Source organism: Vombatus ursinus, unplaced genomic scaffold, assembly GCF_900497805.2.
Source record: "Vombatus ursinus unplaced genomic scaffold, bare-nosed wombat genome assembly UNPS02014789.1, whole genome shotgun sequence".
NCBI classification, from domain to species: domain Eukaryota; kingdom Metazoa; phylum Chordata; class Mammalia; order Diprotodontia; family Vombatidae; genus Vombatus; species Vombatus ursinus.
The window spans coordinates 12,521,152-12,536,983 of NW_020954567.1; the positions used below are offsets into that span (position 1 = coordinate 12,521,152).

The 15,832-nt window shown below is 38.2% G+C and overlaps 1 protein-coding gene across 1 annotated transcript in view; it reads right to left on the reverse strand.

The window, feature by feature from the left end:
* Positions 1–15,832, reverse strand: part of SLC9C2 (solute carrier family 9 member C2 (putative)) — a 116,630-nt gene that overhangs the window by 41,072 nt on the left and 59,726 nt on the right. The window contains exons 15-17 of the mRNA XM_027868629.1: positions 9,088–9,207; positions 6,358–6,556; positions 2,695–2,883 (exon numbers count right to left, since the gene is read on the reverse strand). Coding sequence (XP_027724430.1) covers positions 2,695–2,883; positions 6,358–6,556; positions 9,088–9,207 — 508 coding nt within the window. The remainder of the gene's footprint in view (positions 1–2,694; positions 2,884–6,357; positions 6,557–9,087; positions 9,208–15,832) is intronic.

The following is a 15,832-nucleotide window of genomic DNA, read 5'->3' on the forward strand; positions in this document are numbered from 1 at the left end:
CCTCTCTGCCTGCCTCCCTCCCCAAGACAGAGTGCAATCTGATATAGGCTCTACATATGCATTCCTATTAAACCTATTTTCACATTAGTCATGTTGTAAAGAAGAATTAGAACCAATAGGAGGAACCACAAGAAAGAAGAAACAAAACAAAACAGAAGAGAAAAAAAAAAGACCAAATAGTATGCTTCCATCTGCATTCAAACTCCATAGTTCTTTCTCTGGATGGGGATAGTATTTTCCATCATGGATAGCATTTTCCATCATGAGACTTTTGGAGATGTCTTAGATCTTTGCGTTGCTGAGAGGAGCTAAGTTTATCAAAGTTAGTCATCACACAACTAGGCTGTTACTGTGTACAATGTTCTCCTGGTTCTGCAGACTTCACTCAGCATCAGAGGAAGGGTCACTTCTTATAAGGGAAAGGATTTTTAAAACTTTGAGTTCCAAATTCTCTCCCTTCCTACCTCCCCACCCACACCCCCATTGAGAAGGCAAGCAATTCAATAAAGGCTATATATACATGGTGTAGACATGCAAAACACTCCCATAATAGTCATGTTGTAAAAGGCTATATTTCCATCCTATCCCACCCCCTGTTTATTCTATTCTCTCTCCTTTTACCCTGTCCCTCCTCAAAAGTGTTTAGCTTCTGACTACCCCCTCCCCCAATCTGCCCTTCCTTCTATCACAGATGCTTCTCTTATCTCCTTTCCCCCTACTTTTTTGTAGGGTAAGATAGATTTCTATACCCAATTAAGTGTGTATGTTATTCCGTCTTTGAGTCAGTTCTGATGAGAGTAAGGCTCATTCACTCCCTCTTATCTTCCCCTTCTTCCCCTCCACTGTAAAAGCTTTTTCTTGCCTCTTTTATGTGAGATAATTTACCCCATTCTACCTCTCCCTTTCTCTTTCTCCCAGTACATTCCTCTCTCACCTCTTAATTTTATTTTTTAGATATCATCCCTTCATATTCAATTCACAGCTGTATCCTCTGTCTATATATACTCCTTCTAACTATTCTAACAATAAGAAAGGTCTTATAAGTTACAAATATCATCTTTACATGAAGGAATGTAAACAGTTTAACTTTAATAAGTCCTTTATGATTTCTCTTTCCTGTTTACCTTTTCATGCTTCTCTTGAATCTTGTATTTGAAAGTCAAATTTTCTATTTAGCTCCAGTCTTTTCTCAAGAATGCATGAAATTTCCCTATCTCATTGAATATCCATTTTTCCCCTCATGGATTATACTCGGTTTTGCTGGGTAAGTGATTCTTGGTTATAATCCTAGCTCCTTCACCCTCCAGAATATCATATTTCAAGCCCTCAACACACACCCTTTGATTCAGTGACATTGGCCTCCTCAAACAAGACACTTCATCTCTCCTCTTGAGGCATTCTCTTTGGCTGTCCCCCATGCCTGGAATGCTCTCCCTCCTCCACTATACCCACTGATTTTCCTGGCTTCCTTTAATTCCCAACTAAAATCCTGTCTTTTACTAGAAGCCTTCCTCAACACCTCTTAATTCTAGTGCCTTCCCTCTGATAATTATTTCCTTTTTTTCCTATATGTAGCTTGTTTGTACATATTTGTTTGCATGTTGTCTCCCTTATTAGATTGTAAGCTCCTTGAGGGCAGGGACTGTTTTGCCTCTTTTTGTATCCCCAAGCACTTAGCACAGAACCTGGCAAATAGTAGGCACTTAATAAATATTGGTTGATTGATTGATTTCATTGGTACAGGAAACTCCCAGAGTAGACAACAATAATAGCCAACATATATGGAACCTTATAGTTTGTGAAGCACTTTACAAATTATCCTCACAATGACCCTGGGAGGTAGGTGCTGTTATTATTTCCATTTTACAAGTAAGGAAACTGAGGTAGACAGCAGTAAAGTGTCACTTACCCAAGGTCACACAGCTAATAAGTGTTTGATACCAGATAAAAGATACTAGAGAGCCAGGCTGCTCAATAATCTCTCCCACATACATTCTACCCCTTGAGGTTGTGTTAAATTAAATTAGGTTCATTTTTCAAAAACAGATATCCCCTAGAGGATGTTGTCTACCAGTCACTAATGCTTAAGTGTAAGTTATTTTAAACAGCTAATTTTAGCTTATCCTTTTAACACTTGGCCATGTGCCCGCATCAAGAAATGGAATTTTGATTAACAGTATGGAAAAGGAAGAGGGAGTAATATTAAAGTGTGGAGTAATTTTGAGGGGGAATAGATTTGGATGAGTTGCTATAATAGGAGGCTGTGTACATTCAGAGGCTAAAGTGAGGTCACTAAGTCTTTGGAGGAGTAGAGCTAGGCATACTGCCTTTGGCATGATCCCAGACTATGATTACTCATGCCTGACTCAAGGGTATGTAACAAGAAAGGTATTTTTGAGGCAGTAAGAATTACCTACGTCTCTTGAAACATGATCAGATGGGTAATTTGTCAAACTTTCCCTAACTGACTTGGATGTGCCCTTATCCTGTACCTTAGCTGACAATTGGAATGGGGGAGTTTAAACTGATTTTTAAAACCGTGTAACCGCAAGTATAGACTCCAATCCCTGTGCTCAGCCCTGCTCATTTTACATGGTATTCAGCTAAGATCTTCCTCAATGACTCCTGGGAGATGCCATATTTTAACATCACATCATAGGGAAATGGTCATCACTTAAATAGCAGAATCCTTACCTTAAAAATACGAAGAAATCTTATTATTCTTAAAAATCCTAATATTACCGAACATTGAATTAGGATAATATCTCTTGGTTTCTGTCTGACTAAGTGTAAGCAAATGATATCGATGAGTCCAAAAATGATGACGCAAAATTCCAGATGGTTCCAACTGTGATGAAAATATTTGTTTTTCATAATTATTATCTATTCAGGAATCAAAGCAAAAAAGGAAATGTTATTGCTTGGAGTACTTTATAATGATGTGAAAAAAAATTAAATGATCACAGATTACAAGGCAGTTCTCAGCAATAACTCAAAAATTCAAAAATTCCTTTGAAGCCCCTTACTTAGAATTCTGAATACAATTTTCCCATTGAAACAATGTGAATAATGATATTCCCAAACTGACCCCAAGGAACCTACTTAACCCAGATGTAATTTAAAAAAAATAGAAAAACAGTATCATTGAATGAGGAATCTTCTTATCTTGAACGTAAAATATAGAAAGGCCTATAGAATCACATGACTTTAGTACCAGAAGGATCTTAGAGATCAGATAGACCAACTTTCTCGTTTTAGAGATGAGAAGGTACTCTAAGAAAGAAGTAAAGTAATTTGGCCTGAATCAAAGACAGCAAGTTACGGGACCAAACTTCAAACTCAGATCTTCTGATTCTAAATTCATTGTTGTTTCTACCACGCCTTGGTGGCTCAAGAAGAAAACTTCACAATCTTAAATGCACTTAAATCCTCCATTTCTTGATCTGAAATCAGCAGATATAATTGAAGGAATATGAGAAGGTAGATGGAGACTAGTGGAGATGTGGAAGGGGACTTTTCAGCACTTACTGGAACTTTAAATTTGGGGGCACAGGGTCATTATTATTTCTATTTTCAATCAAAAAGTTAAGTTTTTCTTCTTTCTTTAGATGCTAGAGCATTACTAACATAATTTCCATGCTTTTTTTTTAGCCATGATTAATGCAAATTTATGCCTTAAAAACAATGGCAGAAAGCAACCGAAGTAGACAGTTTAAGTGCCTCATCCAGGGTCACACAGCAAATACGTGTCTGAAGACATATTTGAACTAGGTATTCTTGACTTCTGACCCAACACTCTTATCTTCTGCACCAACTAGCTGCCTAGCTGCAATGGAATAATATTAAATATCTCATTTGCATGCTTTCTGTTTCTATATGTTACTCTATCTCTCAATCTCTTTTTCTCACAAGACACAGCTCCAAAGTATAAAACATATTAGAGACTTTATTTTTCTTTTTATAGACCTGGATTTCCCTGATTTGTCACCATTGCAAATTAAAATAATTGTATTTTATTCTTATCTGTTCAGATGAGAGTATCTCATGCCTTCCCTGGTATATTTTTAACTTAGGCAACTGGAATTTATCCAGGTAAATTTTTATTTAATCCAGTTTTTGTGAATGGAAAACTACAAACATGCTAATAGTTAATAGTAGCTAGCATTTATATAGCATTTTGGGGGGCATGAAGCAATTGGGGTTAAGTGACTTGCCTAGGGTCACACAGTTAGTATGTGTCAAGTGTCTGATCTGAGGCTAGATTTGAACTCAGGTCCTCCTGACTCCAGAGCCGGTGCTCTATCCACTATGCCACCTAGCTGCCTCATTTATATAGCACTTTAAGAAGTTTGCAAAGTTTTCTCTTTCTCCTTCTCTTTCTCTCTCTTTTTCTCTCTCTTTCTCTTTCTCTCTTTCTCTTTCTCTCTCTCTTTCTCTTTCTCTCCTCTCTTTCTCTCTTTCTCTCTCTCCATATGTATGCATGTATACGTGTGTGTGTGTGTGTAGTTTCATTTGATCCTCATAACAACCTTGGGAGGTAGATGCTACTTTCATTCTTATTTTACCAATAGACAGGTTAAGTGACCTGCCCAGGATAACACAGCTAGTAAATGCCTGAGGTGGGGATTTGAACTTGGGTCTTTCTAATTCTAGGTCTATCACTCTGTGCACAGTTAGGTGGCACAATGTGTAAGAACGCTAGACTCAGAGTCAGGAAGACTTCAGTTCATATCCCAATTCAGATGCTTATTAGCTGTGTGACTCTGGGTAGGTTACTTAAAGTTTCTCAGCCTCAGTTTCTTCATCTGTATTATGGGGATATTAATACCAGCTACATCATAGGGTTGTTGTGAGAATAAAATGAGAAAACACATGCAAAGTGCTTCACAAACCTTCAAGTGCTATTACTAATGATAGCCTTGATTATTTAGCCTATCCAGATCTTTTTAGATTAGGGTCCTGGTTGGAATTTCTTTCAGATTGGTAAATGCTGATATCCTAAGATGTAATTAACATCTGAGAACAGTGAAAAACAATAAAAAGAAGGAAGCATAGTATATGGACAATCCTCTGATAGTGAAGAAAAGAGGTACTCTGGAAAAGACATTAGATTAGGCCATAATTTCCCAAAATAAGTTCTGTAAAGCCCTTGTATCTCATACAATGTTAACAAGGAATTCAGGAGAATTTTTATGCTAATGGTATTTCCCCTCCTAAAAAATGAAGTATGAAATTTTATACACACACACACACACACACATTTGGCATTTGAGGAGTATGAAAATATGCTGTCCCTAACCAGGAGTAATTATTTCTTCTTTTTTATTCTAAAAATCCTCCCCTCCTTTAGATCCAAACCTGCTGACCTCACCCCACACCTGAAACCAGCATTTATGGATTTTGTCATCATGTCTCATAAATCCAAAACTGTTCCATGACCTAATTAGTTAGAAAGAAATTTTGGGTTAAGATGTTTCTCCCTGCTGAGAAAATTTTCCAGAATACTAATACACTAGTACCCTAACTAATTTAGTGAAGAATTCATTTGCCCCAAAAGAATTTGGCATTCATTAATAAGGGCTCCAAAGAACATAATATAACTTATGAGAATTTCCCTTACTCTTTGGGAGACCCAAATGAATACCTAGTAAATTCATAGGATTTGATGAATGTCTTTAAGCACAAGGGCTGATTATTCAGATGATCATTTCTGACCACCTGGAAAAATGTTCACACTGCTTTTCAATAGAAATGTGTATATATATATGTATGTGTGTGTATGTGTGTATGTATGTATGTATGTATGTATATATATGCATGTGTATACATATACATATGTGTGTTTCTTCAATGATACCTAGTTTGAGTTGAACGTATATAATCTCCTATAGATTCCAAACCTAAAATTCTTAAAATATCAGTCATTTTCAAACAAGAAACAATAAGTTGAGGTCCAATCCCTCTGTATGATACTGATTTAATTTTAATCCATTATGTTTATCAGCATTTATGATGTTTATCTTAGCTGAGTTACAGAATCTCAGAGTTGAAAGAGACGTCAGAAGCCATCTTAGTCCAATCAATACCTATGTGGGAATCTTTTCTACAAAATTCTCAACACATAGTCTTCTAGCCTTCTCTCGAAGATCTCGAGTGAGTTCTTTCTTATTTCCAGGGAAGAACAAACAAATTACATGAAACAGTCTAGATTTTAGATTCTATAATCATGACTCTAGAATCATGCCAAGCATCACGGTAAATGGTGTCTGACATCAAGTTAACTCAACTTTGAAAAGAGATTTTTTAAGAAATCTGAATTTTTCTATTTATGGAAAACATTGATATTTTATACAATACCTTTAGTGTTGCTTCTATTATGCACAAGAAAACAAAATAGTAGTTTACGATTATCAGTCCCCCCACATAGGAATCTCTTACAGTTGGCCATAGATGTATTATCATGGGATAGACGTATAATATTGTGACAATGTATCCTGTATACTGAAACTCATCTGAAAATACAATTTCATATATAAAAGCCCTAAATATAGACTTCCTGTAAAAGAAGTGAGATTAAATAGGATGTCAATCATTCAAATACATTATTAACTAATACCTAAAAACAACTAAAGTTCAATATATGGTTTTTTAAAAACTCTTCATCATCAGTAATAATGGTTGACTATAAATTAAAATGGAAAATCAAAAATAAAGATTGTGCTTATTACACAATAGAAATATAATTGATAGAGAAAGAAAAATGACATTTAGAATCACAGAATAAGGCTACTGTTGGAAAGGACCTTAAAAGATATCCTGTCCAACCCCTTCTCAAAGCACGAATCTTCTGCAATACTCTTGACAAACAATTAACCAGCCTTTGCCAGAAGATCTCCAGTGGCACAGAACTCACTACCCAATGAGACGACCCATTCCATTTTTAAACAACTCTAATTATTATGCTGTTTTTCCTTAAAGTGAACTGGTACTTGCTTCTTTGTAACTTTCACTTAGTTAATAGCAGTATTTTCATAGTATCACTTTGTATATGAGGTATATACATATATGTATTATGTATATTTATAATGTTCATATGTTACTTCATTTGAACCTCGAGTATCCAAGATAGATTCTATTATTACCCTCATTTTTTAGATGATAAAACTGAGGGAAAGACAGCTTGAGTGACTTGCCCAGGGTCACACAGCTAGAGTGTTCCTGAGGCAAGATTCATACTTATGTCTTCCTGACTGCAAGTCCAGCACCCATTGAAACTTAGCTGCCTCTTAGCTCTGTCTTCTGGGACAACGCTGAACAAATGTAATCCTTCTTCCATAAGAGCAACTGCTTGTTGCCCTAGGTCAGGGTTTTGGAACTTTTATTCTATTGAGGATATTTTCCAAAGAAAAATAAAAACCAAGAGTCACATAAATAAGTGGATACATGTATGTATATCTGTATCTATTATATATGAGTGTGCATATATATACACATATATGTATAGGTATGTGTGCATGTGCATTGTATAGTATACAGGATGTCCCAAAAGTCTTAATGCAGTTTTAATAGCTAAAAACTTTTGGGATACCCTTTTCTAGAGAGAAATAGAGAACATTGCATTTCATCACTCATAATGTTTTTAAGAAAAGAATATAAAATTTTATTCAGTACAATTTTTTTAAAGGGAGAAATCTAGAGACAACTTGGAAAAATCCTGAGAAGTAAATACATGGCTCATTTCCTAGGATTGTTTTTCCCTGAAAATATATACTCCTTTAAACTTAAAAAAAATGGCAAATATTACCAACCTTCTTATGAACATTATTTTCATTCCTGCTTTCAAATTACAATTATAGGTACCCTTGAAACTCTTTTATTTTCCTGTTTATAAATGCAAAAAAATCCTAATATTCTGTTATGGAAATATCAGTTTCACACTTTCTTTACTGAGGAAAAACATCTGTCTCTCATAAATTTTTAGAATCTTGATGTTAAAGCTTGTTGAAGCTATGTTGCATTTTCACAACCATAAGCACATTTTAAAATACTTGCCAATCTGTGAGCATCTTGAGGGTAGGGACTAAGTCTTATGTAAACTATATCTCCCAAGCACTTAGAACAAGTTTTCTGCCTACAATAAAGTGCTCAATAAATGTTTGTTGCTGTTGTAATACCTGTCTTTTGGCTAAAATGAAATTAAGGTAAAAAACCAGTGAGTCCATGGAGCTGGAAGTTCCGCATCCCTGCTCCATGTCATTCAGAAAGGGCACCTTAAGCAGCTCAGTGTGGTGGAGTAGTCTGTATGAGACTTGGGAATCAAAGCTCAAAATAGACTAGGTAAAGAGGCCATTCTCTGCTTCATTTCTTAACTAGCCTTAATCAATGAATGAGCATTGCCTCAGTCAAACTGAGACCTGTTAAAAACCTTAGCTTAAAAAGACCAAGATTTCTCACTGCATCCCGGGCCATCTCCAGTCATCCTGATCTATATCTCACCACTGGACTAAGATGACTCCAGAGAGAAAGTGAGGCTGGTGACTCTGCACAGCCCTCCCTCACTTAAATCCAATTCACTTGAATGTCATGGCATCACCTCCCTGATGTCATGGTCCTCTTTGAAAACAAAGGACGAACAAAAGACAGATATGAATTTCCTCTTTCCTCCCTTTCTCCACCTTTGTGATGGTAGTATTATTGATGACCAGTGAAACAACCAAAGCCAAAGGAGATGAGGATAGGCCAAAGCAAGATGGAAAGAAGATGAACAAAGGGCCTGTGCAATACATAGATCATCTCCCCATGAATAAAAATTGATTACAATAATGGTTGGTTCAAAGGAAGCTGATTTATTTGTTCAGGTTTATCACTTATTATGTACAACGTGTAAAGTAGCTTCTAATGGGGATACTATGTTAAAGGGACATATAAAGACAAATAATCTGTCTTCAATGAGTTTAATTTAGAGTAGAGATAACCTGTATATAAATAACCATGATATAAAATTCTATAGAATATGAGTTTTTTCTGAACATCTAGAAAAGTTCACATATTTCAAATATGTTCTTTGGAAAAACACAAAGTACTTACCCAGTTGGGAGAAAGTGCACCTTGTCTTTATGATATGACAAAAAAACTAATATTTTTTTAACTTTCATAAGCCAGCTTCTAGCTTTTACATAAGTTGAGACATCATGAATACTCATGAATCTAACAAAGAAAAAAATAAGTATGTTACGGTAAATAGTATGCCTTACATTTCAGTAAAGTAGGTTCTGATGGGGATATAGAGATAAAGATAAGCATTGTAACAGGAGGTAGAGCCCTAAGACTAAAAGGGTTAACAAAAACCTGGCATAAGCGGCTGAGGCCTTCGGAAGTCATGGACTGCAGTAGGTGCTTCTCTCCAGGCTGGCCAACGAATATCAATAGCTTTAAGCTATTATGGACCTCATAAAAGAGAGAAAGAATGCAAACCTCACAAACTAGCAATTCTCGAAGAGCCTTGGTGGGGAATCCAATGAAGCCATTTGGAGCCTTCTTTGGTCTTGGAGCAAAGGGGCACCAACTTCTGAATGGTATTCATTTCCTGTGGGAGAGGGGAGGATTCTACTGCCCAATTAATTCATTTTCTTCCTGCCTATGCCTCTGATTCTAAGGTCTTGGCAACCATGACTCAACTGCCTTGTTACCCTGGAACACCCCTCCACTTTGCTGGTTCCCTTCTCCCACTGGTCAATTTCATGGCCTCCATTTTGGTGATGGGCACAGGCCAACCACGTTTCATTCTCCTCCTGCTGTGTTTCTGAGTCTCTGGACTTCATTACCATATCCCTCATGTTAACACAGTGCCTGGCACATAGTAAAACCTTAACAAAATGCTTGTTACTTGTTACCTGACCAATTATGTACCCATGGAATTAGATTTCCCTTCATCTAATTCAGATTTTCCTAGCAATACCATAAGCAAATGTTTTTAAAATGAGGCAAGATGGGTTGGATGAGATGAAAGGGCTAGTCTGAGAAGGTAAAACTAAATTGTGATAATGGTACGTGATTAACCTTGATCCTCCCAACTCGGAATTCACTATTGCCCCCAAGTGATTCTCTATGACTATAGGTTATAGAGGAATCATTCACCTGTATTGATGCGGGGAGTTTCCTACATAGACCCTGGGAGTTCCCTACATAGATGAAATCACAGGCCAGACCACTACCTGACCAACTCACTCCAAAACCCTCTTCCCCTCCAAAAAAAACCCCATCATTTATAGCCAAAAAAATAAGAGTTTAGAAAATGCTAAAACATAGTGGGGGCAGCTAGGCGGTGCAGTAGATAGAGTACAGAGCCTGAAGTCAGGAAGAACTGAATTGAAATCCAGCCTCAGACACTCACTAACTGTGCGATGATCCCTGGCAAGTCACTTAAATCTCAGTTTCCTCATCTGTAAAATAAGCTGGAGAAGGAAATGGCAAAGCATGCTAGTATCTTTGCCAAGAAAACCTGAGATGGGCTCACAAAGAATCAGACACAACAACAACAATAACATAGTGGGGGATTTGCAGAAGCTTAATGGTGAGACCACACAGTCATATAGAGCACAATTCATCTGGGAAATCTAGTTCATTTATTCTCTTCCTTTCTCCTGTCAATCCATCCCCTCCTCCTCAAACTATATCCTAATTTTGGGAGTATACAGGCATGCTTAAGCCTGTCAAGCAAATCTGGAATTAAGAGGAGGAAATACCATTTGCAAATCATGATCATAGAATTTTGGAGTTTGAACGGAGTCAGAAGTCATCTATCTGAAGCTCTTCCCAAATCATGAATGCCGTCTATTACAGTGGACTCTGCTTGAAGCACTTCAGTGTTGGGTCATTCACTACCATTTGAGGCAACCTAGTGCATTTCTGGAAAACTATAATTTGTATATTTGTTGAACTCATTTTAATTTTTATAGTTTTAATTTATTGTTATCATCACCTTCATTTTTTAATATAAATTCTTCCTCATTCCCCCCTCAGAGAGCCATGCCTTATAACTAAGAATAAAAAAGCGAGGGGGTGGAGGAGAAACAGTTTAACAAAACTATCCAGTGCATTAACCAAGTCTAACATTATGTGAAGTATTTCAAATCCATAGTCTTCTTACACTTCTGTAAAAAAGGGAAGGAGACCATTTTTCATAATCCTTCTTTGGAACCAAGCTCGGTCATGATAATTATACAGCAATCAGTTTTTATTTTTTATTTTTCAAATCTTTCCATTTATATTGTTGTAGTTGGTGTGCATGTTATTTTACTTTGCATCAATTCATATGTCTTCCTGTGCTTCTCTATATTTTAAATATCCATCATTTCTTAACAGTGTAGTACTATTCCATGTATATAGTATATAGTGTACAAATGTACAGAGCACATTTATGTATCCATTTATTTAGCCATTCTTCTACCAGCAGGTGTCACTTTGTTGCCAGTCCTACACAAAGTGCTACTATGAACATTTTGGTATACGTGGGACCATTGTATTTTTTACTTCTTGAGCTATATGCCTATCAGTAGGATGTCTAAGTTAAAGGGAATGGATTTTTTAAAAATTCACTTTCTTAGCACTAATTCCTAATTACTTTTGGATAGCTTTAACTGTTAAGCCATTTTTCTTGTATGGGCTGAAACTCCACCTTCCTGTACCTTATACTAGTTGGCCTTTGTTCTGTACTCTGAGTCTAAAAGAAATCCTCTTTCCCCAAGACAACCCAACCTGAAGACTGTTATCCTATCTATTTTCTTCTCTGCCACTGCCATCACTAGTCTTCTTTTCTCCAGACTAAGTTTTTTCATTCCTTCAATCAAGCCTCCTACGACATGGTTTCAAGTCACGTCAATATTCTGGTTGACTTTCTCTGGTTTGTTAGTGTCCTTTCCAAAATATGGTGCCCTGAACTGTACACAACTACACACTCTAAATGTAATCTGACGAAGCAGAGAGGAGTAGGATTTCCTCACACTGGACTAAATCATTAGCTCTTTTGGCTGCACATCTCTTTATGGATTTCTGTTGAGTTGGAGGCCCTAAACCACTATCTCTTTTTTACATGAACTGTTTTCTAGTCACAGCTAGCTCATGCAGAACCTATAGACTCTTCTGCCATTATAAAAGTCTGATGAGCAAGTTGTTGGATCAGGATACTCATTTTTCTGGAGTGGCTGCAGTGAAGGGGAGCACTGTGAAGCTGGAGTAGGTTTTGCAATCAGAACTAATCTAGTCGACAAGCTTGTATGCCTACCAAAAGGAGTGAATGACGGGCTCGTGACAATGGGATTGACACTTGCAGGAAAATGTTACACCACCATCATAGTGCCTATGCTCCTACCATGACAAACCCTGATGAGGTCAAAGAAAAATTGTATGAAGACCTGGAGATTCTTATCATCAATGTGCCAAAAAAGGACAAGCTTATAATTTGGGTGATTTTAATGCTAGAGTAGAATCAGACTACCAGACATGGCAGGGAGTCCTTAGGAGGAATGGAGTTGGAAACAGCAACAGCAATGGTCACTTACTACTGAAGACTTGTGCATCTCATGACCTTCTCATCATCAACACTGTTTTTTGTTTAACTAAATGCAATAAAATTTTGTGGATGCACCCTCTCAGCAAACATTTGCATTTAATTGACTATGTGATTATAAGGAGAAGAGACAGACAGCATGTGAGAGTGACGTAGGCAATGTGTGGCACAGAGTATTGGACTGATCATAGACTTATTCTCTCCAAGTTAAATATTCACATTCAACAAAAGTGGTGGCCCCAAGGCAAAATGACTATCAAAAGAATTAATGTCAACAGATCAGAGTACTTCTCTGAGCAGGAACAGTTTGTTGCTAATTTGGAGAAGAAGTTGAACCAACACACAGTCAGCAACAGTGGAGCAGAAAAGGAGTGGGCAGCTTTCAGAGATCTGGTGTACAGCACTGCTTTTGTTCATATGGGTCAGAGCACTCACAAACATCAAGACTGGTTTGATGAAAATGATGGCAAACTTCAGAACCTGCTAAATGAAAAAGAAGAACTCCACAGGGTTTACCAGCAGGTTAGTTCATTCATCTATAAGAAGGTAGCATTTAACTCCATGAAAAGTAAAGCATAAGCAGGACAGCTAGGTGGCGCAGTGGATAGAGCACCAGCCCTGAAGTCAGGAGGACCTGAGTTCAAAGCCGGGCTCAGACCAAACATTTGACACTTACTGGCTGTGTGACCCTGGGCAAGTCACTTAAGAAGGCAGTATTTAACTCCATCAAAAGTAAAGTATGAGTGAAGCCTAAAGAGATGCAGGAATCTTGGCACAGTAAGAAGGCAGATGAAATTCAGTTTTATGCTGATAGCAACAATCCAAAGCGCGTTTATGATGCCTTGAAGGCTATCTATTGGCCAAAGACATATGGTACATCTCAACTACTCAGTGCTGGTGGAGCCACATTGATTAGTGAAAGGACATGATCCTAGAGAGATGGGCTAAACTCTTCCTTAGTGTTCTCAACAGATAATCATCAATCAATGCTGAAGCCATCGACCATTTGCCTCAGGTTGAAATCAATCCCTCCCTAGCTGAAGTTCCAACTGAAGAAGAGGGGTTGAATGCCATTAGGCTCCTCTTCTGTGGCAAAGCACCTGGTGCTGATTCTGTTCCAGCTGAGATTTACAAGGTAGGGAGTCCATTGCTCATACAAAAGCTGACTAAATAGATTGTACTGTGACAATCACAGGGGAATCTCTCTCTTAGTCATTGCTAGCAAGATTCTTGCTAGAATCTTCCTTAATAGGCTGATCCTTCACCTGGAAGACAGTCATCTACTTGAGAGCCAACATGGCTTCAGAAAGGGCCAAGGAGCCATCAACATGCCGTTTGTTGCCCAACAACTCCATAAGAAATACCGAGTATAACAGAGGTCTCTGCACATTTGTAGATCTGATCAAGGCCTTTGATACTGTCAGTCATGAGGGTTTATGGCAAATTATGTCAAAATTTGGTTGCCCAGAGAAGTTCATCAGAATTGCACGTCAATTTCATGACGGCATGCTTGCCTGGGTTCTGGATAATGGACAATGTTCTTACGATTTGCCAGTCACCAGTGGAATGAAACAAGGCTGTGTGCTTGCTCTCATGCTTTTTAGCATGATGTTTTCAGTTATGTTGTCAAATACCTTCAATGAGTATGAATATGGCATCGAGGTCAGCTAATGCACTGATGGCAAATTCTTCAACTTAAAAAACCTCCAAGCCAAGACCAAAGTGGAGGGAGTGTTGGTACATGATTTTTTCAATTTATAGATGATTGTGCACTCAATGCAGCCTTTGAAGCTGAGATGCAACAAAGGATGTATTGATTCTCTTCTGCTTGTGCTAATTTTGTCCTAACAATTAACACCAAGAAAACACAGGTGTTCCATCAGCCAGCACCACACCGTCCATACGTGGAACCATCTGTTACAGCAAATGGAGTTTTGAATGGTATGGATAAGTTCACTTACCTTGGAAGTATACTTTCCAGGGTTTACACATTGATAATGAGGTTGATGCATGCATTGCCAGAGCTAGCTCATTGTTTGGGAGGCTCCAAAGGAAAATGTGAGAAAGAAAAGGTATTAGACTGACTACTAAACTGAAGGTCTAGAGTCATTGTGCTGATCTCATTGTTGTATGCCTATGAAACCTGAACAGTATACCAGTGCATGCAAGGAAACTGAATCACATCATTGGGATTGTCTTAGAAAAATTCTGAAGATCATCTGGCAGGGTAAGATACCAGACAGTAAGATCCTTTCTCAAACTAAACTGCCAAGCATTCAAACTCTACTGCAGAGAGTGCAACTCCGCTGGGTTGGCCATGTTGTTCAAATGCCAAATGTATGCTTGCCTAAAAGACTATTTTATGGAGAACTCACACAGAGCAAGCAATCACATGGTGGTCAGAAAAAGTGATGTGGAGGCGGAGCCAAGATGGCAGGGTAAAAGCAGTGACTTGCTTGAGCTCTCCCCCAAACTCCTGCAAATACCTGTAAAAAATGGCTCTAAACAAATTCTAAAGCAGCAGAATCCAGAAAAAGAGTGAAACAAATTTCCAGGCCAAGACAACTTAGATGGTTGATTAGAAAGGTATATTATGCCGGGCTCAGAGAGTAGCCCAGCTCAGCGTAGACATGCAGGCAAAAGACCAGGCCTCAGTGAACCTGGAGCAGCCCTAAGAGGACTGAATCACAGACATCTGTGGAGGTTTCCAGACTTCTCAACCCACGAATGCCAAAAACAACTTAAAAGATCAGTAGGAAAAATCTGTGAGAGAATGGTGAGAGAGAAGCTCGGTCCCAGCCCCAGTCCCCACACTTGGCCCCAGGGTGGCAGCTGCTTCTGGAGCTTCCGGCCCACAGAATGAGGGGGAATCAAGTGGCTAATCAGAGGGGGATTGCAGGGATCTCTTTGCTGGTGCAGGATTCTCTTGCTTTGCCTGTTCTTGGACCTGGGTCACAGTTTTGGGTACTGGTCCTGGGGTGAGGAGGAGCGCTGGCATGGCAGAGTTTGGAGTGGTGGTGGAGAGGAAATCCTCATCACATTTCCAAGGCAGAAAAGAGTGCTTGTGGTCACTCATAGACCAGAGCACAGGCCAGGAAAGGAGTAAACACCTCACCCCTTATCATACTACCTTGGAAGAACTGAAAATTTACAGGTCCCTAGATCTTTGAAAATAGCTGCACAAAACCCCCAAAGTTTGGGACAGTACATTCTCCACACTGGAAGCATACCCTTACCTTAACAAAGAGTTTATAACTTAAGTAA